Source organism: Drosophila elegans, unplaced genomic scaffold (genome assembly GCF_018152505.1).
Source record: "Drosophila elegans isolate 14027-0461.03 unplaced genomic scaffold, ASM1815250v1 contig_476, whole genome shotgun sequence".
Lineage (NCBI taxonomy): Eukaryota > Metazoa > Arthropoda > Insecta > Diptera > Drosophilidae > Drosophila > Drosophila elegans.
Genome location: NW_024545863.1, coordinates 19,342,892 through 19,364,562, shown reverse-complemented (window position 1 = coordinate 19,364,562; position 21,671 = coordinate 19,342,892). Strand labels below are relative to the sequence as shown.

The 21,671-nt window shown below is 41.2% G+C and overlaps 2 protein-coding genes across 7 annotated transcripts in view; both read left to right on the top strand.

The window, feature by feature from the left end:
* Positions 1-9,081, top strand: part of LOC108139274 — a 32,790-nt gene extending 23,709 nt beyond the window's left edge. For 5 of the 6 annotated variants that reach the window (XM_017261965.2, XM_017261966.2, XM_017261964.2 and 2 more), the window contains 2 exons: positions 5,191-5,374; positions 5,700-9,081. In XM_017261965.2, coding sequence (XP_017117454.1) covers positions 5,191-5,374; positions 5,700-8,496 — 2,981 coding nt within the window. In that variant the 3' untranslated portion in view covers positions 8,497-9,081. Of the gene's footprint in view, positions 1-2,454; positions 2,564-5,190; positions 5,375-5,699 lie in introns of those variants that run through there. The other variant, XM_017261967.2, reaches the window with a different exon arrangement.
* A 1,947-nt stretch (positions 9,082-11,028) lies between these two features.
* On the top strand, positions 11,029-20,826 carry LOC108139359 (serine-aspartate repeat-containing protein F). The gene is made up of 7 exons (XM_017262082.2): positions 11,029-11,462; positions 17,077-17,145; positions 17,206-17,523; positions 18,504-18,561; positions 18,986-19,057; positions 19,115-19,651; positions 19,720-20,826. Exons 2-7 carry the CDS (start codon positions 17,137-17,139, stop codon positions 19,845-19,847), a joined length of 1,122 nt encoding a protein of 373 aa, XP_017117571.1. The 5' UTR covers positions 11,029-11,462; positions 17,077-17,136; the 3' UTR covers positions 19,848-20,826.
* Positions 20,827-21,671: the final 845 nt, after the last annotated feature.

The window sequence follows — 21,671 nt, the reverse complement described above, 5'->3', positions numbered from 1 at the left end:
CGATTTAACTAAATGCATTTATTGCCAACTTGTTTGCCTTTTATGAACTTCCCTTCAATGGACTTCGACTTCCTTCGGTTTATTTCGCTTATTTCGCTGCATTTGATAGCCGTCTCCGATTTCGCATTGCCATCTAGAGTTTATAGCACTGCCTGAAAATCTATAAATTCGCCCTTTGGAGGGGGCAGGCATTCTGGGACTGCGGCTGCATGCCTTTTCCTCATTTTCCATGACGCGGCACGCAGCGTGAAAATGCTGCTCTCCCCACCCTCCGGCACAGAGTTTAGTATTTGTTTTCCTTATGTTTATGGCTTGGAAAACGGTTCGATGCCTCATTTTTCTTGTAGCTATAGTTTTTGCTGTTTCGCTATTTAGGGCTGAAAGTGAAATTTCAAAATGTTGTTTATGTTTGCTTTTAGCGGGAAATTCCTCGACGGTTGGGGAGGGGGCCTAAAAGGGAGCTAGGGAAAAAAGCCTTATCCGATGCACCATTTTATGATGTGTTTTTAAATGTTTTCATTATTAAACGTTTCAATGAGAAAATAAATTTCTTCATTTACTAGGTCATGGAGTACTTTATGAAGTCTTCTAGAAAAAGAGTTCTCTGGCAACACCACTGAAGTTCTTTAACATATGCTTATTTGAGTTTCAAAATATATATTCTTGTTTTTGTATTTATACGGACTGGAAGTAAAGTAAATATAAGCCACAACTTTGTTTTTCTTCAGTGTCCAGGAATTTACCATGGAAATGCTGGGCACATCTCTCACTTAATTGGAAAATTCTTTACCAAAGTTGCCCAGGGCTGTCATTAATCCGAAAATCGTCAAATTCACTGACCTCTCCCGAACCCAACACCGAAACACAGATTGCCTCCAGAATTGAGTGACAAATGCAGGCACATTCAGAGACAGAGAGCCAAATCAAAAGCAATGTCATTTATAATCGTTGTGACTGACCATCCCCAGTCCCAGTACCATTCCCTTTCCCATTTCCATTCTCAGTCCAGTTCCAGTCCCTGCCCCATCCAGCATTTTCCCCCTCGTGTATTCTCACACATTGCGCCAGGGAAACGGAGAGACAATGAGAACAGCAATTTCCATTTAACGATGGCTGGACATGGCACCGAAACTAGAACTAAAACAATTTAAATCATTTATGATTTATGCCTAGTGCGAACTAAATCTAAATTAATACAAATCTCGGCGAGAACGTCGAGTTCTCTTGGGAATTTCGGAATTCGGGTTAGCCGGGAGGCGAGGGGATGACCAGCTTTTGTGAGAAAGGATTTATCTCGATTCGGAGGGAATGAATGGAGGAGCATGAATGCCGATGCTGCAATCTCATGAGGAAGTCGACAATTAACCAAACCAAATCCAAGTGGAAAACTGGCCTCAAATTAAAAGATATATGCGCATTATTAAGTTACAGTTGACATAATTAAATGATAATTGTTATGGTATGTATCCACACATACAAATGCACTTTTTGAGTTATTTGCTGTTTGTTTGCCTTTCGAGGGGGAGGGTTAATTTGTGTGTCGTCCGGTGGCCCCTCGACCCCCTTAACCTCCTCGACCCCTCCCTTAACCCATTGCGTTCCGCTTCTCGTGGCCGCAGTCCATTTAATCCCGCATTTATATTTTTGTGTTCGCCTTTCGTTGATTTATGTCTCTTGCTAAAATAAAAAAAACACACAAAAAATGTCACCATCAGCGGTTGGCATTTATTCAAATTGTCTCTCCCCAAAATGTGTGGCCATCCCCTCTGCATTTTACCACTCTCCACACATCATCATAAAAATCCAGCGAGCTTGGGCTAAATTCACTTATAAGAACATTTTTGATGAATTATTTGGGAATGTATGGGGGCTCTTCTTTTACACCCATACTTGGAAATTAACAAAACGGGGTTTCTGGGAAACAGTTTAGCTATAAACAGTATATCTCTTACTCAAAGAAAAACGAAATGTCCAAAATGTCAATAATGGCATATAATATTATACAAAATATTTATTATGGAGAAAGGTTTAATTTATTTTTACAAAACAAATTTTCGGCTAAAATGCTCAAATCCCCAATATGAGCAAGCTTTGAACAAATAACTCATTTAATCTTTGAGATAACTCAATCTAGGATTTATAGCTCTAACTCTATTCCAACCGAATGAAACCAGAATCCACAGCTGCCCACTCTCAGCCCACAAAGCGTTAGTTTTAATCAATTAATTAGTGGCAAAATCCTAGGCAGCCGCCGATTTGCGGTGGGTCAAACCACAGCCCCACGACTGCGGATCGGGCAGTTCCATTCGAAATGTGGATGCTGCGACGACAATTAGCGCAATGTTTGACTCGGTTCGCGGTGGCTAACAATTAAAACATTGTGTTTCAAGCGAAATTTAAGGCAAAATTCGAAACGAACAAATCGAAATCGAATTGGCAGTGGAGGGGGAAGTGAAAGTGGAAGTGAAAATGCCAGCCAAGGGCAGTTGTCGCCTCTTTAGCTGCGTTTCGGGGCAGCACAGGGAGGAGGAGTCGGAGGAGGACTATGTGGACATGGAGATGAGTGAGTTTTCGTTCTCCGCCGTGATGCAGCTGCACGATGCGAGGTCCATTAAATTGTGATCGATCACAGCCGAAAACACTGAGTATTTGCAAATTGCAAAATGCGAGACAAAGCAGCACAGAGATGATGAACAAAGGGAGCATTTTGTCTTCTCCAAAGGAGGAGAAGCGATTTAACAATTACCAGATGTTCCTGCACTCAGCCCATCCAATCGGAATCGGAATATATAGTCCACGGCATTCGGCTGAGGGAAGCAACTCAATGTCAGACTGCGCTTTTCCCATCTCTCTGCCATTTTCAACAGCCGCGTCGCTGTCGCAAAACTGTCGTCTGCCATGTAATTGAGAAATAAATTTCAATGCAGCCGCAGCGGCAGCCTCCGCCGTCCCAAAATCAAAGTTTGCAAACTGAAACGAAACAAAAGCCATTAAGGCCAAAGTCGGCGGAGGAGCGAGGCCGAGCAGGATCAACAACTCAAAACAATAGCTAGCTCTGGGGTGGAAAGCAGTTCACTTAAAATCAAATATTTATAAAGTATTTTGAGCTCAATTTTGTAAATCAAATTTGTCGCCCTCAAATTGTTCTGCATCCAGTGTAAGGTATTTTAGCAACTATGCTGATAAAAAAAAACAAAAAACAAACTTTCATTGCAATTTGAAGATAATTTAATTCCACCACATTTGCAAAATATAATCATTATATTTTTTTATTTTTTTAATATTTTAAATACTTCTAAAAAAGACTTAATTGCCACAGTGTATACAAAATATCATAATTTAAATGCAACTTCAGAAAACCACCTTTCAAACTGAAAAAATGGTTAAAATAAACCATAAGAACGTTAATATTGCAAATATATTTTCGACAGCAGCCACTCACTAATATCAGTAACCATTTCCTGAACTCCCAGCGTTGAAGAAATTATTATATTATATTAATATATTGCTCTCAAGAAAAATCCTAATACTTTTGCCATTTTTTTAAGATAGCTCGTATTAAGAAATGTTTTGCAATTTTCTAAGACATCTTGTGTTTTTATAGATTTTTTTTCTGTGTGCGTGGACTTGATAAAGTTTTATTCGGTCACAGTAATTAATCATTGAAAAGGGCCAAAGCAAAGCTTTCGGAAACTACCCACAGTTCCACTTAATTATGTTGTCAGGGTTCTTTTAGACGGCATCAAATAAAATTTGACAACATTTTGCATATGCAAAGAAGCAGAAATGGGAAGAGGCAAAATATATCCAGTTGTGGCCCCTCTTATTTTTGTATTTCCACATCGTATATAGTATAGTGGAGTTCCAGCTCCTTTGCCTCATAATGAGCAGCAGCTGCAGGGTGGGGAATGGCAATATCAGGCAGGAAAAACAGAAAACAGAGAAACGGAAGGCAAAGCGTAACAGGCGACAGCAGGAAAGAGCAAAAAATACAGATACTTCTTCTGCTGACGTCGCCGCCATTTGTGGGTGTCAAGAAGTTCAGATTCTGGCAAATGCAACAGTGGATTTCTGTTTGGCCAGGAGACAGCATCGCTCTGTCTCCACTTTTCATGTGCGTGTGTGCTTGTGAGTTTTGCTCCGAGGAGATTTATTTAAATGCGCTAAACGTGACTGAATTTATGGGGCAGCGGCAACCTGAAGCTGGCGCAGGGAAAATGTCGCCGGGACAACAACTGATTAGTCCGGCCTAATTTATTTGGCTAAAACGGGAATATGTGCCCCCCACCCCCTTACCTCATCCGAAATTTATGTTGTTTTATTTAGTTTCATCTGAAGATCTTTTGTTTTCCATCCACTAAAATCCAAATCCAACTATGTATCTTCGGTCAGTCGCGATGAGGTTGTCACTGCGGAATGTGGATGTGTGGAAAGTGCAAGAGATTCCATCTACAAATTCCTAAGATATTAAGCAAGTTACAACATACTGATCCAAACATTATTCTTTGGGATTAAGATTGTGAGTGAGTGTTAAGTATTTCAAAAAAGTGATGATGTAAGAATGATTAAGTCCATCGTGTCAACGAAACGTCGTAAAATAAATAGTATTTATATTTCTTAGAATTCTTATCTAAGTCATAAGCTTCCCAAAAAAAATGAAATACAAAATTTTATAATTAATATTAAAAAAAAAAACTCTTTTAGAAATATACCGTAGATTTGTATACTTGTTTATTATCTCTGAATCTGACTTCGCCATCAATACAATTCCTAAATACCTGACCCTATAGAGATAAGCTACAATTTCGATTCAGGTGACACAGTGCCTCACTCAGGTATACACACACGTTCCCTTGATTATAATTATCGCACTTTGAATAATAGCGGCGCTTAAAGAGCCCAAAAAGTCAAATTCCCCGAAGGAAAGCCAAACAAAAGTGTTCCGGGAGTGGGGACTATTTGAAGAGGTCACAAATCAGACTGGTCGAATCCTAAGTAAACACATTATTTATCACAGACACACTCACTGTACATATATATATATTTTTGAGCACATATGCGAGTGGAGATTATTCAGGGGGTCGCAATGGGCCAGTGGTTGCTTATCAGCAACTCCTCCGGGACGGAGTTATTCCAGTTTTCGAGGCATTTTCACTGACCGTCCCACGATCTGTTCCGCTCATTTTGCAGACAACTGCGGCAACGTGAACAACGCGAGTGGAGCGATTGCATCCGGCTTCCTGGGCTCCGGCTTCAACATGGACGACATCCTGATCATCACCGCCAAGCACAGCGAGCGCGCCTATCTGCGGGCCACTTACCTGAAGAACCACTTCGACAAGATCACCAAGCAGCGCGGACGAAAACCATTCAAGTAAGTTTGCAAAAAGTTCATAGAATTTAGAAAATAAGTGCAGAAAATAAGAAAAAGTATAAATATTAAATCAGAGTTTATTTGCTTGCTTAACTCGAGGTCATGGTTAATTCATATTTTTTAAAATTTTTTACTAAAAAGTGAATCAGACTTTGATAGGACTAGTTAGTTCATCCACACATCACCTCAGGTTTCTCAGCAATCGTTGGTGAACGACAAAAGTTTTGATTATTATATACTATTTAATTATTTGGAAAACTTTTGAAGTTTGAAGAGTGTATAAATAGTGGATGTTAATAAAATTTGCAATCTTTTTCTTCCTTAGTTTTCTGCACATCAAAATTGACGATGGTCCCTTCAGCGAGGAGATTGCCCAAAAGTACCAGAACACAGCGCTGCAGATCGTGATCCTGTGTCCCGCCCTGCTGGCGCTCCCCCACAGTTTCCTGATGACCCAGCTGTCGGCCATCATTCGGGTGGAGAAGGTGCTGGCCATCCTGCTGGACGTGGCCGAGGAGAAGGTGAAGGAGATGCACAAGTCGGCGCTGCCCAGCTACTACAAGTGGCGGCGCTGTGTGGTGCGGGACAACGACCAGGTGCAGATCAGCAACATCCTGGGCATAGCCACCGATATCCTGGGACGAGCCCTGTGCCAGCGACCGCCCTGCCAGGACAACTCTGGCGGAGGAGGCGGTGGCGGCCTGTCGCGCAGCTTCTCCAGCTGCACCGAGGGCTTTACTGTGCTGCCCAAGAAGGTGAAGCTGGGCCAGAACAAGGTGGTGGCCTTGCTGGCCGATCCGCTGGAGAAGAACGACACGCTGAAGCTACTGGTGGAGAAGTCCGGCGAACTGATCGAGCTGCGCAACTTCAAGTGCCGCAATCCCTACACCCTGCAGTTCTCCATACCCGAAGCCTGCATGGAGATCTCCACCATGATCGAGATCCGGATCGAGAAGAACAACAAGAGTCTGGGTGCCAGGCCCATCAAGTGCGAAAGTCGTCTGCGGGAGCTGGAACAGCTTCTACGCATCGAGGACTGCCCGATTGAGTTTATGTGCCATGCCCTGGGCATCGGACCTGTGGAGCGGGATGCCCTCGACCAGCACTTGCTGCAGTGCTTCCAGCGAAACATGCCGCCCAATTTCCACCTGCTGAGCGGTCCCAGCGAGCGGCAGCCGCACTTCTTCACCCGGCTGGAGTCCAGTCCGGAGGAGTATCCCACCCTGCTGCACTTTGCCGCCCGGTGGGGCCTCAATCGCCTGTGCATCCAGCTGATGGAATGCCCCGGTGGCGACACCGCCTGCGGCGTGAGAAATTGCGCCGGACGCACTCCCGCGGAGTTGGCCGAGCAGGAGGGCCACAGCAAGCTGGCCCAGAACATTGTCAGCTTCGCGGAGTTCCACGAACTGACCACCATGTACCACTACTTCAAGGGGGTGACTCCGCCGGGCGACGCTAGCCCCAGGCCCAGTGCCAATGTGGTGATCGAGGCCCATCCCGGCAAGGGAAAGTCCAACAAGCCGCCAAAGCAACTGCCCTCGGCGGAGTACATGGAGATGTCCAGCGGCTCGGAGCGCGAGAACACACCCGAAGTGAGGCCCAAAACGGAGACCCTTGCTGTCTCGAATCTCAACTACATAAGTGTGGAAACGGAGGATGAAAATCTGCAGGCTTCCGTGGCCGAAAAGAAGGTGGAGTCCGAGAAGAAACTGCCCGAAGCAGGCGCTCAACCGGGACCCGAAAAGACCACCAACGAGTTGAGGATCAACGAGCCACCCTACTACCAGTCCAAAGAGCAGAATCACCAGCCAAGGGAGCCGATCAAATCCCTGGACGAAGTGGATGCTGCACCACTCTACCAGACCGACAAATTCAGCCAGGAGTGCTCGCAGCTGCTGGAGAACCAGCTGGGCAACGACTACGTGCTGCAGCCCTCCAATGTGCCAGTGGTCCAGGACGATGGCAACTACCTGTTCCAGCCCTCGAACCGACCCGTTGAGGAGCCCCTCCGGCTGGGCCGCTGCACCGCCCGACAGCCCGGCTATGGGACCCTCAAGCGCAGTGCCAGCGACGCCTCCGCCGCCAGTCACAGCCGATCCAATGCCGACGACGAGCTGGCCGAGATCATGCACGACTTCAAGAACAACGTGCTCTCCATCCGCGATGTGGAGCTGCTAGTGGAGCGCTGGAAGCACCGCAACGATGTGCAACAGAGCTTCCGGGAGAAGCAGGATCAGATCGACCAGCTGCGTCGCGAGTACGAGCGCATCCAGGAGCAGGTGAAGTCGCACCTGAAGCGCGAAACGCCCTTCGAGCGCATCAAGAAGTTCTTCTCGCGTTCGAAGACGCCGGGTGGCAACGACAGCCTGCTGGACGAGACCAAGTCCTCGATAGCCACCAGCTGTAGCTTTAAGTCGGGTGGCGGCGTGAGCTCCACCGTGGGTGCAGGACGTCCCATTAGCTCGCTGAGTTTGCAGAGTGTGTCCAGTTCGAGTTCCTCGTCCGGCAGACTGAGCACCGGCAGCAATTGCAGTGGCGCCTCGCTGGGCGACTCGGGCACCCACTCGGATCACGAGGATCGCCGCTTCCCGCACTGCCGCATGATGGACAACTACTTGGTGCCGCCGCCACCGAGACCCGTCTTCACGCCCAGCTCAACGCCCGGTGACGAGCGCCACCAGATTGTGTTCCCCTCGCCCATGTCCAGTTGCCAGCGTTTGAACACACCCACCAGTCCCACAGGATCCGAGCACTACCAGATGTTCCCCTCGAATATCCCGGTGTACGGCAGCCAGCCGCTGGCCAGTTCCCAGAGCAGCAGCTACCTGAACACCATCGTGGAGGCCAAGGAACAGGCGGAGACGCAGCACTACCAGAACCAGAGCGGCGTCACCCTGCAGCCCATCAAGCTGAACGAGCGGTCGAACATCATATACGGCAAGCTGACCAAGAGCAGCTCGGCCAGCGGATGCAGCTCCTTCAAGCCCAAGCAGATCCCAGTGCCCTGTCCCCAGGTGGGCAGCATCGAGGTCCAGGCGGAGGTCTACCAAAACGTGGGCGACATGGCCCCCGAGAAGGAGTCCAAGGCAGAGGAGGCGACGCCGAACTACATGAACTGCTAGGCCATCCAAAACGACATGCATCGAAATCGAAAGATTCGAAAGAAAGTTTAAGTGGAAAAATAACATATAAATTCCAATTTTGCCGAATTGTGATCGGAATTGGAATCTTTGATATTTGTTTAGTCTGTAAGCTCATCCATTTGCATACCAAATGAAAGGATGAAATGAGTATGAACTAGTTATCGGTATACTAATTAACTTCGTAAGTTGTTCGAAAGTGATTCTTAGGCCTTTGAAGTTTTGAAAAAACAGAATTTGAAGTTTTAATGCTGCAGAGGTCATAAGATCACCTACGATTATTTGTATTATCTCTGTAGTCTTCGGTTTCAGCATCTAATTGTACATTTGTGAAACGATTGCAAGCAACCAAATCAACATATCGCTAGCCACTAAGTTTAGATCCTAAATCGATACAAACGAACCAAGCAGCTGACATATAAAACTCAATTCATCCAACTCTAGGAATAACACATTTAGCGCTAAGATACCCACCTTTGGCATGCCGTTAAGCATGAAAAACTCGTTCATTCTACGCTCTTCACCCCACAAAGTTAAATGCAATAAATTTTTTTATATATAAGCAAAGTGAAACCTGTTTTCATTTGCCACGTGCGAAGGACGTGGTGTTTGGTTGTGGGTGGTTGGCTCACAGGATATGCGTTGTGGGAGGCCAAAGTGTCCGTGGCGCACAGGAAATCGTGCGAAAGCCCCTGAAACAGGCAAAATGGGATTGCAACTGCCAGCGTAAATTTCCCTTTTCGGAAACAAATGCAAGTTTGCATTCATGAAGAGCTGTTGACTGGAACGACTTTTCCGCGCTGCTGTTTAAATGATAGAAAAGGGAAATGGGAAAACTACAAAAATATTCAAATAAATAAAATGTTTGTAGCACACTTTTCCGCTGAATATCTAATGACCGCTTAGGGATTAACGCCAGTAGAAAAATAGCATTAATACAGCTTATGAAAGACAGAAATGGTCATTGCTTATGTATATTATCTTTTTAATACATGGTTTAAATTTTTGTTAAAACAATATTATTGTACGCTTGAAGACCAGACCAAAATTAAAATTCCTTAAATATATTTGCCTTATGAAAAATTATTTTAATTCCTGATTGTTAAGAAATCTAGTGATTTTTTTTAGTAAAAACAATATTATCATACGCTTGAAGTCCTTGAATATAATTCTTCTTAATAAACACATACTATGGATAAAATATTATCATGATATTGTGGATGTTAGGAAATAAAGTTAATTTTTTAAAGGTTTGAAATTTCAATTTCAAGTTTCAGCTTTGTTTTTCCATAAATACTATAGAGTTTCCGAAAGTGGCTGAAAAGAACGTGCATTTCACATGACAATATTTAATTTTCAGATTAAAAATCATTTCGCTGTTGACTTTTACTCGCCTCCCAAAAGCAGGCCACAAAAATGCTGAAATGCGAAATGAAAAACGTCATGGGACTAACCAGTAGCCAGCTTTTATCCGCCTTGGGATGCCACAAACATCCTGCACTCGAGGGCATACATGCATCCACATATTGTAGATTGAAAAAAAAACCATATATGTATATGCAAGGATTCGCACTAAGCCGGCATCTCTTAATTCACACTCAATGGGCCGCAAAAATCTCTTGCTCCGCTTTCGATGCGTACGCTCTGCATAGTATTTTTCCCAGCTGACTTACCGCTCACGTTACATGAACGCCCACTCCCACACAGACACCGTTACAGACACATTCCATACACACACAGCTACAGATACGAGAACAGATGCAGGGCCGCCAACATGGCCACAATCAGTCGGCCATCAGTCTCTGGCCTGCACCATTTCCGGATCCGCTCCGCTCAGTTGTTTGTTTTGTTTTCCTTCTGTAACGCAGCGAGAGCGAGAGAGCTTTTAAACTGAGGGAGCAGAGCTTTTAGGCAACTGAGAAATAAGAGTCACTTAGTTTAAAATACCACAAAAAAAAGGACTGGCATTTTCAGATACTAAAGTCATGAATATACAACTTAAGTCTGCTTATAAAATATTTTTAAGATTTATTTAATGTTTAATCCCAAAACTACAAGCTTGGAACTTTTTCATTTGGGAGCTATGCAAACAAGTTAAAATAAAAAACCTAGAGTACTTAAGATAACAATAATTAAAACATAACAAGCCAAGCTAGACAATAAATTAAATAAGTAAACATTGTTAATAAAAAAGCTTTGATAATGCGGTAAAAAATACATTTTTTGATTGATAAAACCCATAATTTACACGGAAAAAATAAACAAACTATGATTTGGATTTAAAGTAAAATTTAAATGCTGAGTTGTAGTAAATTACTATCTGAATAAAAATCTGTTGAGAGCACATGATACCCTTTCAGTTATAGAACACAGGGTACAATCAAAAGCGAGAGCAAAGCTAACTGGGAGAGCAAGCTGGCTGAAGAGAGCGGCAGAGAGACGAAAGCTCTACCTTGGGCAAGGTAAAAGCGAACAAGTGTGTATAAAAAGGACATTTCGTTCAGTCGTCGACTCTGTTAATTAAGCGCAACTGCGACGCAAAAAGGCGGAACGAATTTTACTTCATCGAAAAGAAAAAACGTTTCCACTTTCCGCTGTAAGAAAGTATTTAAAAATTTGGTTTTCTCGTTGAATAAATTACCAGAGAATGTGCATCTAAAAATTGGAAATAACCGCGTAATCAGTGAACCAAAATCGAAGTATTTGTGTTCTGTGTGCGTGCAAAGAAAACTCTTGCAAAAATTTTTGCAGCTTCAACTGCGTAGAAGCCAGGGAAAACACACGTTAATTAGTTTTTACCCACGCCGCAGAATCTTTGATTCGAGGAAAGTCCGGGGACCCAACGCTAATTAATCCTGGGACTTGCTGGCTTCGCAGCTCAGAAAAAATCCAGGAGACTGGAAATGCATTAAACAAGTGGACACGACTCCGCTCGTAAATTATTGAAGGTAGGAGAATGTGCCCTGTCAGCAGGCCCGTAAATTGTATGCCACAATTCCCCCCAATCCCCGCCATGAACAGGACGCATTAACCTTCGTCCTTGGCGGGAATTGTGTGCTCTTCTGGTTGGGATTTTTAAAAAATGTTAATTATTTATTTCTGCCACTCGAGTGCGGCACAGGTTGCCACATGAGAGTGCCGACTACTCGAAACTTTCTGCACAGCGAGGCATTTTTAATGATGTGCTAAACGATCAACTCGAGATTCTCCCCTCGCAATGCTGACTTTAACCCACTCGGTTTCATTTATAAACTATAAAATTACTTATATTAATAAAGATGTACTCCGTAAGTAATCATATACTTACATTAATAAGTTTTCACAAAGTATCATTCGTTAAAGCCTTATGTTGTTAACTACAAATAACAAATACCGCATCGATACCGCACTAAAATTATGTGTATATGTTTTATATGTTTTATATGTTACTTCTTTATAAAATCGGTAAGCTCTAAATAAGAAGAATCAATAAAATAATTTTTAATGTATAAGCGAGAACAGTTTTTAAAATCTATTACAATAAGGGGTTAAATGTCTCGAAATTGTAGTTAAAGATCACTAACCAAAAAATCTACAAATATGAAATTTTGCACTAGGTATTTAACCCACAATTCGGTAACTTAATGCATATAGTATTTTTCTGGTGCTGGTGTGTGACAATCGTTGCACTGGTTTTTGTTTCAGCCTCTTCTTGGCTTGTCACCAGCGTCTTTGGGTCGAGTTGGCGGGCACTCATAAATATTTCAAGTTGTCAAAGCAGTTCTAGTCCTGTGTGACTGAGAGAGTGTCCTTTTTATTTGCCAGTGTGTGAACAGCCACAACTTGTCAGCGTGTGTGGTGCACAAACACCAGCAAACAGCCAGCGTTTCCGCTTGGCTTTCTGTGTCAGCCAGCGGCTTCAGCACCCTCTTCATCGTTTTCTTGGCCCAGAAGCCGTCGCATTGTTGCTATAATTTTAATTACCACTTGAGCGACTTTTGCGCCGTGAGTCAGTAAATGAGTGAATGAATGAACGAATGAATGGGTGGAGACAGCTTGATGAGTAGGACTAGAAAGCATTTGAAAACCATGGTGCACTCTCATATATGAATAAATTCCTGTTTGAGTATAATGTAAGGAGGACAGACAAAAGCCTGGCAATACAATGCGAACAATTCCCGAGCCAGCCCGCATTGTTATGGCGAAGCCACAATCAAGGCAGGAGTATCAGATGCAATATTGCGCATACGCCACGTATGGCGGCCAGTCAAAGTAATGCCATGTTAGCCAAATGTAACCCAGCATAATTGCTTATTTGCCGCTTCGGTGGCCAACTAAACCGCACTCGGCTTAGACACAGACGAACAGATAACCCATGCCCATCCGCCGAATATCGATTGTACAAAGCCAATGACCACAGCGAAACGCCCACTGTCCGTCCTTGGGTGGTGCGGTTGTTTTCGGGGGGGTGGGTGCAAATTAAACTTTCCATAGACAAGTTTTTCGCTCTGAAGAAACTTTTCCTTTGGAATATTTGAATACCCACGGAGCGATAAAATATAAGATCGGTTTTGCATTCCAAAACGTCTGCTTTAAATGGCTGTATTCCAAGCTAACTACTTTTGTTAAAACTGACTATTTTTGGCAATGAAAAACGCGAATATTTCTTGGCTTATGCTGAAAAAACTTTTTGCGGTTTTAAAGCCTTGAAGTAAAAATTGTATATGCAAAGTTTTTGTCAAGTTTTATGTTATTAGTTATGAATTCAATTGACTGAAATCGTATGAGAAAATTTTAGCGTGTATACAAGGCGTATTGAATGTTATGAATTTAAATTTCTTTAAAGTTTTTGGATTTCACGAATTTAAATGACCTGTTTCACAACAGGGCTTATGAAATAAGCTTGGCAAGCCTCTGAAGCTTATACAAGCCAATTTGTTTTGATTGAAAGAAACTTCCAATGAAAATTCTGCAGGCAATGCAAACGAAAGGTACTTTTGAAACACCATTACCATAATACTTGGGCAGCGAAAAACCAGTTAAATGGCCATCGCTTGGCATCCACTCAAAGTGCAGCAGCAACAAACGATAACAACGTTTTTAGGGCGATCATTATAATCATGCAATTGGCCCACGTTCATTCAAAGGACTGGACGCTTTTAGCCAATGGCAAGAAATATATATACAAAGAATTGTTATTACAGTTCGCAAAGTCGTTTGACTGTACAGTTGCACACACACAAAAAAAAAAAAAAAAAAAAAAAAACTCTATCATAAATTCGTGTTTTATTGACAACATTTTGCCATGTCACATCACAGAGAAAAATACCATCAAAATTTCTCATAAGAAAGGCTCACAGCTGTCATATGAAAAATGTTATGTATATTGGGTGTTTTAAATATTGTATAATATTTTTGCTTTCCAAATTTAATTTTTATATATATTTATTTATATCTATTTTCTCCTTAACATTTTCATATAAATAAGTAAGCTATTTAGGTTGACAGTTATACAATTTTGTTTCACTGCATCAATGGGCCTGGCCAGATGAGCCCGCCGGTAGTGTTTGCCAGCTAAAAAATGTATTAAAAGGAAAACTCATTAACGGCTTGTGTTGTGACTGGTCAATGGCAAGGACCTTCGGTTCTGTAGCTTCTGCTACTTCAGTTGGTCGGATGGTTAGTTGTTGGCAGGCCACGGGACTTCGACTACATATTGCAAGTTGTTTTGGCTCAAATAAGCCCCAACTGGCCGGCAATTTGGCAAACATTCGAATGGGCCTAGCTGGGGATTGGTATCGCCAGTCGCATTTAAGTGTTTGTTATAAATTATTCGGCGCATTTACAAACTGGACAACCAAATTGCAGTAACAGCAATGGCTTTTTATGCAATTTTACTGCAATGTGGCCGCCATCTGACCCCATGACGCATATGTACATTTGTATATATGTGGTACATGTTGTCTCGCATACATAACTTTCCGGTTCGCCGACTTTAAATTTGGTTCACCCCAAAAGGGGTTGGTTGCCGGTTAAAGTCAGGTGAGGCCAGCTTTGAGATTGAAATTCAATTTGCCAGTAGACATTTTAATTATGCAAATGAAAATGGTTAGACAACGTTGCCATCACCTGTATAAGGTCTCGCTGTAGAAAAAGTTTTCCCCTTTTTTTCCCACAACACGCTATTGCAAGTACCGTCAATTTTGCTGCTGTTGTTATAAAAACAGTTTGCTCATTAATGTACCTTACTTAAATTCAGTTCAAATTGTCGAAAACAAAATGGTAAATTATGGAGCATTGTAGCTATACATTTTCGATAACAAAATGGCAACGATAAAGATTTCTTTATGAACTATGTCATTTTAATTGAGAAATATTTTTAATACATAAATATTATATTTTTTTTATTTGTATGAGCAATGTTCCTTATTTCTTGTTTCCTAAGCTGATTTAAACATCTCTCACTAGCAAACACAAAACTTTAGTTTCTAACTGCTGTGAAAACTTTCGAAACTTTGAATCATTCTGAAGAAAACGAATTAAAATTTGTTTTGAAATTAGTTTTCCCACTCGTGCTAATTGAGCTCTACTGAATAAGTTAGTGCTTCAGACCGGAAAAGTAAAAGGTTTACAAAAGTGCCATGAGAACTGCAGCAGATGGTGAGCAGTTTCAAAGTACGTTTAAAAGCTTTTTTCTGAAATGCAACATGTTTTATTCGCAACCTTGTAAAAGTCTGGTCCGAAATAAGCAAAAAATACAGATATTCGATTGAAATAATGGCTGCAGGCCTCCGATGGAGTTGCGTGACAGAATGGGCCAGACATGTCTGACATTTGGAAATGCCAGAAAGGATCAACCGACGAGTAAACAAATCGCAGACAATTGACTGACTGACGTGTTGTTAGCAGAGACAGAAACAGAGACAGAGAGAAAGAGAAAGAGCGACAGAGACGGGCAGCCAGCAATTAAGATTCAATGCATTGGGTATAAAATACAATTAAGGGCCATTTGCAGCAGTAAACAAGCAGTGAGCAGTGAGCAGTGGAAGCCATGTCAGTTATGGCTTCAGCACGTCGCAAGATGTCCAATTATAGGTATTGATTTCGCAGGCAAAGAAAAGTTGTCAGAAAACCATTTTTTTTATAGAAACGACTATGTAGTAACAGATACAAAAATACATAAATTACGATTTAAAGTACAACTGTTTTTAGTTCTTATTAATTTTAGGATTGTTTTAGAAACAAATATTGGCGTATGTATATTTATATATATGATGAAATTTTGATTAGCTCAGAAGTTTTGATCATAATACTACTACCAATTATAATTATTTTTTTCTGTGCAAACCAGAAACCGAAAGAAACCGTTGAGTAAATCATTCGCCTGTCGAGCAGTAAAGCAAATTTATTGTTTTTAATGATGGCCCCCGAGTCCTTGACTGCGAGTCTATTCAATTATTGAAAGAAGCAGACAGCCTGGCACACACATTTATATACTCACGCCCAGTGGCGGATCCATGATTTGGTTGTGGGGGGGTGAGATTTTTAGGAACAGTGTTTGTAGAGTAGGTATGGACACCGCTACCTAAGCCACAGCTCACGAACACACACAGACACACACAGGCTGTCTGCAAATGCTGCATAAATAACCGAAAAATTCATTGCATACCCCGAGGCGTGGTGCATGTCGCTCGCCAATTAAACACCCATCCCAGCAAATAACGCCAACAATTCCGCTCATTTGCCCTCCTAGCACTTGGCTTTCGCAGCCGGCAAATACTCGTGTGTTTGCGTGTCGAGCTGGCCTATTCAACTAGTTGGCCAAAGAAAAGCCGCTGGCAGGGATTCCCGCCCCTAACACCCCCATCAACCGCATCATTCCATTTCGCTTTTTGTGCGGAACACTGTGAACATTGCACTGCCGAAAATTAGACCATTTTCAATGATGTTTTAGGAAGTCCATGATCTATCATCTAGCTTTAATCTATCGTAAGAATGTTTAATTGACAACATAAAATGTCCTTTAATTGAAAGTACCTTTTTTTAGCATTGAAAGTGAACAAACTTTAATTTGGCTATCTAACAATATTAATAAAAAATAATGTTTTATTTTTTAAGGTTTAACACTTAAGAGTTTTTTTGAAAAAAAAATTTTAGATAATTTAACTTTAATATACTTTTAGATTAATTCCGCAAAATGTATTTTCTGAATTCGACATCAACAAACCATAGAAATATATTCTTGTCCAAAAAAGGTTTTTTCTTACCTATTTTTTAAATTTACTATCACCAAATTTTTGAGTGCATCTAGGCTAAATTTATCTGTACGGCTAGCTGGAAAGCGAATTTGTGCGCTCATCTAGCGGAACTGGAATTAGCATTTGACATTTAACGAATTTCCAACGCTCTTTGTTGCCTGCTTTTTTAAAACTGACTTGGCCTAAAGCTGAAGGTCGAAGGTGGGGCAATGGCAATCCAATTAGGGATAAGCATCGAAATCGATACCGCTGCTGCACTGCGGTCCCTGGCAATCTAGATCAATTGAAATTCAAATTTATTCCCCTCTTCTAATTGCCATTTCAGACAACCCAATGAAAATGCTAAATTGAAGATTGCACAATTCTGAAATTTCTATCGGAGATCATGTCGAATGTGAGTATTTGGGGAGATCTCAGTACCTCGGGGCAAGCACCTAAAACACTCTGCAAACAGCTCCTCCACATGGACAAGTCCAATGGCAATGGCGTCTATGCGGTCAGGCCAAACAGCAGCGGTGGTGGTCACATGGACAACGATAATAGTGCTCCTGCCACCACCTCAAACACAACAACAGCAGTGGGAACAGGTGCAGCTACGGCCATGATGGCCACAACAAACAACATAAGCATAATGAACGGAGCTGCCGCCGCAGCCGCAGCTTCCGCTTCCGGTCTGCCCACTTCCGCCTCCAGCGAGGACCTCAGCCAAAGCCTGTCCGAGTACACGGACGCCGACGAGAGCATATCCGCGCCCACTGAGTTTCTAGCCGAGGTAAGAGAAATTCAGGTTTAACCAGGAGAGTGCCCTTCAAATGAAACCTATCCCTGCAGCAAAGTAAAGTTTCTGTACAAACGGCCAGCTTTTAGTGTTCTTTTTCGCTTGAGGTAGGTTTTTAGGGGGTTAAAAATATGAAAAATGGCTTAAAATTTAATGAACCGGGCAAGGCTTTTTCCTAAATCAAAAAAAGAATATAGTTTAAAAGATACAATTTGCCATCGATGATTTAACAGTCAAATAGATTTATGATAGCAATTATGTAAAATTAAAAGTTTTTATGTTAATAAACTTAAAGAATCATTGAAACTCATTCTCAATAATTATCCGAATATTTTATTTGCTATGTAAATAAAATTTGGCATAATCAAATAGCTTACTGTTCTCTTAAAAATTTGATTAATTTTATTAGCACATCAGCTTTATTATCAATGACCTATCATTGAGAATTTTCACTACAACTTATAGCTAGTTAATTATATACAATTTAAAGTACTTGCAAAAATATCTCAGTAAAGACGAAATCCTGTGTTGTTCTCTAAAAATAACCCACATTTTGACTTATTATCATTATCTAAGCGTGGCACACTTCTCCATTGTTGTTCAAAGCCAACAACAATGAGGATCCTTGGCAGGGAACTTATGCAAATGTAAATTGCTGTGCTGCCAACGGAGATTGCGGATTTAAGTTAAAGTCCTTTCGCAAGGATTACGGCACCGAGCGCACTTGGCCAGCTTATTGATTGCTAATAAATTGCTTTCGAGCGCATTCAACTTTCAGCAGAGTCAACTTTTTTGTGCGTCCCACAATGTGGGCCAGTGGATCAGGGGGAGGTGGGGGCGTATATATATATACAGAGTATATAAGCCCTTTGTTGCTGAGATGTTATGAGAATTTCAAAGGATTTGATGGCATTCGCTTAAACATGTATTGTGCGATGCACCGTACAACATGGTAATTCTCGTTTCTCCTGCAGTTCCTGTCTGCCGTGATGCTGAAGGACTACAAAAAGGCATTGAAATATTGCAAATTGAGTGAGTAGAATAAAAACTGCCAAAGTATGTCACCGTATTTTCGGGAGCTGCATTTACAACTTTGTTTTGTTTCGAGATGACAAAAAAAGCACTTTAGACATAAAAGTGGGTGTTATTTTAAATTAAATAAAATATCAGTTCAATTGAACAAAATAATAATGTAGTTTATAAAATATTTAACTTTAAAAGAGCATGTAAATGAATCAAGAAATTTCATCTTCAAAAATGTAATTATTATTTAGATATTGTATGTTTATAAACATTCAATATTGAAATTATTAATGCTCTTAATACTAACTTATTTATAAATGTATATATCGGTATTATAAATATAATGAATTACTCAACTCATAGTTATAATATTTATGACATTTCAGTTAATCAACATTAATTAAGAACTATGTTTTACCTTTTTGCCATTCAGTTCTCCAGTACGAGCCCAACAATGCCACGGCCAAAGAGTTTTATCCCCTCATCCTGGACAAGCTGAGGACAGGTAAGTGAGCTGATGAATAGCCAGGCCACTCAATTAATCCTTATCTGTCTGCCCCAGTGACCACATCCAGCGACAGCGATGAGAACTATAATAAATCTTCATCACCCGACCTGGCGTTGGATCTGCATGCCTCCGATGTGGAGGCGGATGCCGATGGCGATGGCGACGCAGACGGAGATGCGGATGCGGATGCAGACGCTGATGGCGATGGCGATGGCAGCGAGAGCAGCAACAACTGCTCTGAGGAGGAGGATAATGGATGGGGTGACGACGAGATTGACAACGTGGATGTAATGGATGGCGAGGAGGAGAGCAGCAGCAGTGGCGATGACTTCGAGCTGCCCATCGACGATGCAGGGCAGGATCCAGCTGCCTTGGCAGTACACACCCATCACTCTCACACCCACTCGCATTCCCATTCGCACAACGATTCAGGATCCTCGAGGAATTCATCCAGTGGCGGAGGCGGTCGCAGCGACAATACCACACATTCCTACTCCAGTTTGCTGCTGGAGGAGGAGGACGACATTGTGCCCGTAAGCCTCAACTTTGGCCTAAGGGAAAACCCGGCAGCTGACCTGGACGTGAGCAATGGTCGGTTAAGCTTACTATTTAATGCTATGTAGAATAGACGAATTATTTCTCACCTCTCTTGATTTCAGGCAACAAAGTGCCCTCCGCCTCCTGTAGCGATTCGGAATCCCCAACAGAACCGCTCACCCAGCGCCTGGCGGCCATCCTCCGCTCGAAGTGCGGTGTATCCGGCGGTGGGTCAGATGACCCCTACTAAACATATATACAATTATAAACTTAATCCAACACTGTGCAGGAATATTTTTTTTTGGGTATGGATACTTCTTGCGATCTGCTTACAAAATGATAAAGACAGTTTGAGTTTTTATCCGCTGCACAGTGGCATCTATATATTCTTGTATAACTCTATAAAGACACTCCACCCTTTTGCCCGGCTAGTCTCTTCACTAGTGCGATCGCTTAACGAACCTAGAAACCGTCCCTAACTGCATACTCTCGTATCTCGTATCTTGTATCTCCAATTGCAAAGTTTTCTCCCTAGGACAAACATATCGTACAAACTCTATAAGTACTTATATACATCAATAAATATTTATACTATATATATATATTGTACATGTTTAGCCTAGAGGTAGCCACAGAGCCCAATAAAGATATACTCGATAATGTAATCTGCATATGGCGAGGGATTAGGTGATTATACACAAACACACGTGGAATGCGAAACAGAATCAATATAGATTTACATAGATTTACACGTATATATTTTAGTAAGACACCCATTCAGAACGCACAGGACTTGGAATGCTTTACATATTTGCATTTGATAGAGATCGATTTTTTCCCCGGAATAACGCAGGAGAGATACGGAGCTATAAGGATAAGTCTGATATGTCTGTGGAGCAGACACAGGATGAACGAACGAACGTGGAACTACAACAGAAATGGTCCAAAGTCACAAAACTACGTAGAAGATTGTAAATAAATATATTTTGTATTAATTAAGCCTGTACTCGAGTCTCCATATTCGTTCGATTACGTTATATGAGTTGTTGAGGGTCATAACTCTAAAGTAACTCGCCCAGTAATAAACCTTATACTCAATATTATTCATATTAATATTTGTATCTGAAATGTGTAGCTCTTGGATAAGTTTTCCTAACTGTATTGTTGAATTATATAATCCGAATGGTCTGTAAGTTTATGAAGGACAATTGTAATAAAATGTGGCAAGAAAGCTGGAAAACAATTTGCATTTTTACCAAGGGAAAAGAAAGACGCACGTTCGTTTTGTTTAGCCAACATTTTCTTATTTATTTTAAATCCATTATTATCAAAGATCTCATTGTTAATCGTAAAATTGTTTTTAACACGACTTGCTATCATTTCGTATATATTTTTCTCTTATGGGTTTTTATAAAACTTTACTGATTATATTCGAAAATTTGATGACTTTAAACTCGTTTTTATTTGACTTATGAAATGCATAAAAAATATACCAAAATTGCTGTTGGCTTGTTGTTGCCTTGTATAATATTATAAAAATTTCTCTGCAAATCGGCTTGAAATGAGCTATGTATATTATATTCCTCTATTCCATGTAGCATTCTGATATGTAACAATCTACTTTGATTAAATATTTTATATTTTTTTAGCTCTTTAAATACTGTTTGTTTTTGAATTCGTTTCTTATTATCATCATAAACATTGTTTGTGTCGTAATGATCTTTCAGCACCAATGAAAATTATACAAATTAAATACAGCATAACAAAATTTGTTCTATTATTAGGATTATTTTGTTTTGTTTTTGCATAATAAACTATTTTTGTTGTAAGTTGCTCAAAAAAATCAGGTAATGAAGCTTTGTTTGTTTTGTTTCATGTTGTGTATTGTTTTTAGTTGATATCTTAAGTGACAATCCAGAAATATTTTAGATGCTTAGCCATTGATGAGAACTGATGCTGCGCAAAAAAGTTTCAAATAACTCGAAAGATAATTCATATTGCCAACACTCTCTTAAATAACTTATAGATCAAGATATTTTCTCCTTGGCTAATCAGTTGTATGACTTGCTGGCTG

What these genes read in the sequence shown, in the direction of transcription:
- LOC108139359 (XM_017262082.2), top strand. An exon ending in ATTGAAATATTGCAAATTGA is followed by an intron (nt 18,562 to 18,985) that starts GTGAGTAGAATA and finishes TTTGCCATTCAG; the next exon opens with TTCTCCAGTACGAGCCCAAC. An exon ending in TGACCTGGACGTGAGCAATG is followed by an intron (nt 19,652 to 19,719) that starts GTCGGTTAAGCT and finishes TCTTGATTTCAG; the next exon opens with GCAACAAAGTGCCCTCCGCC.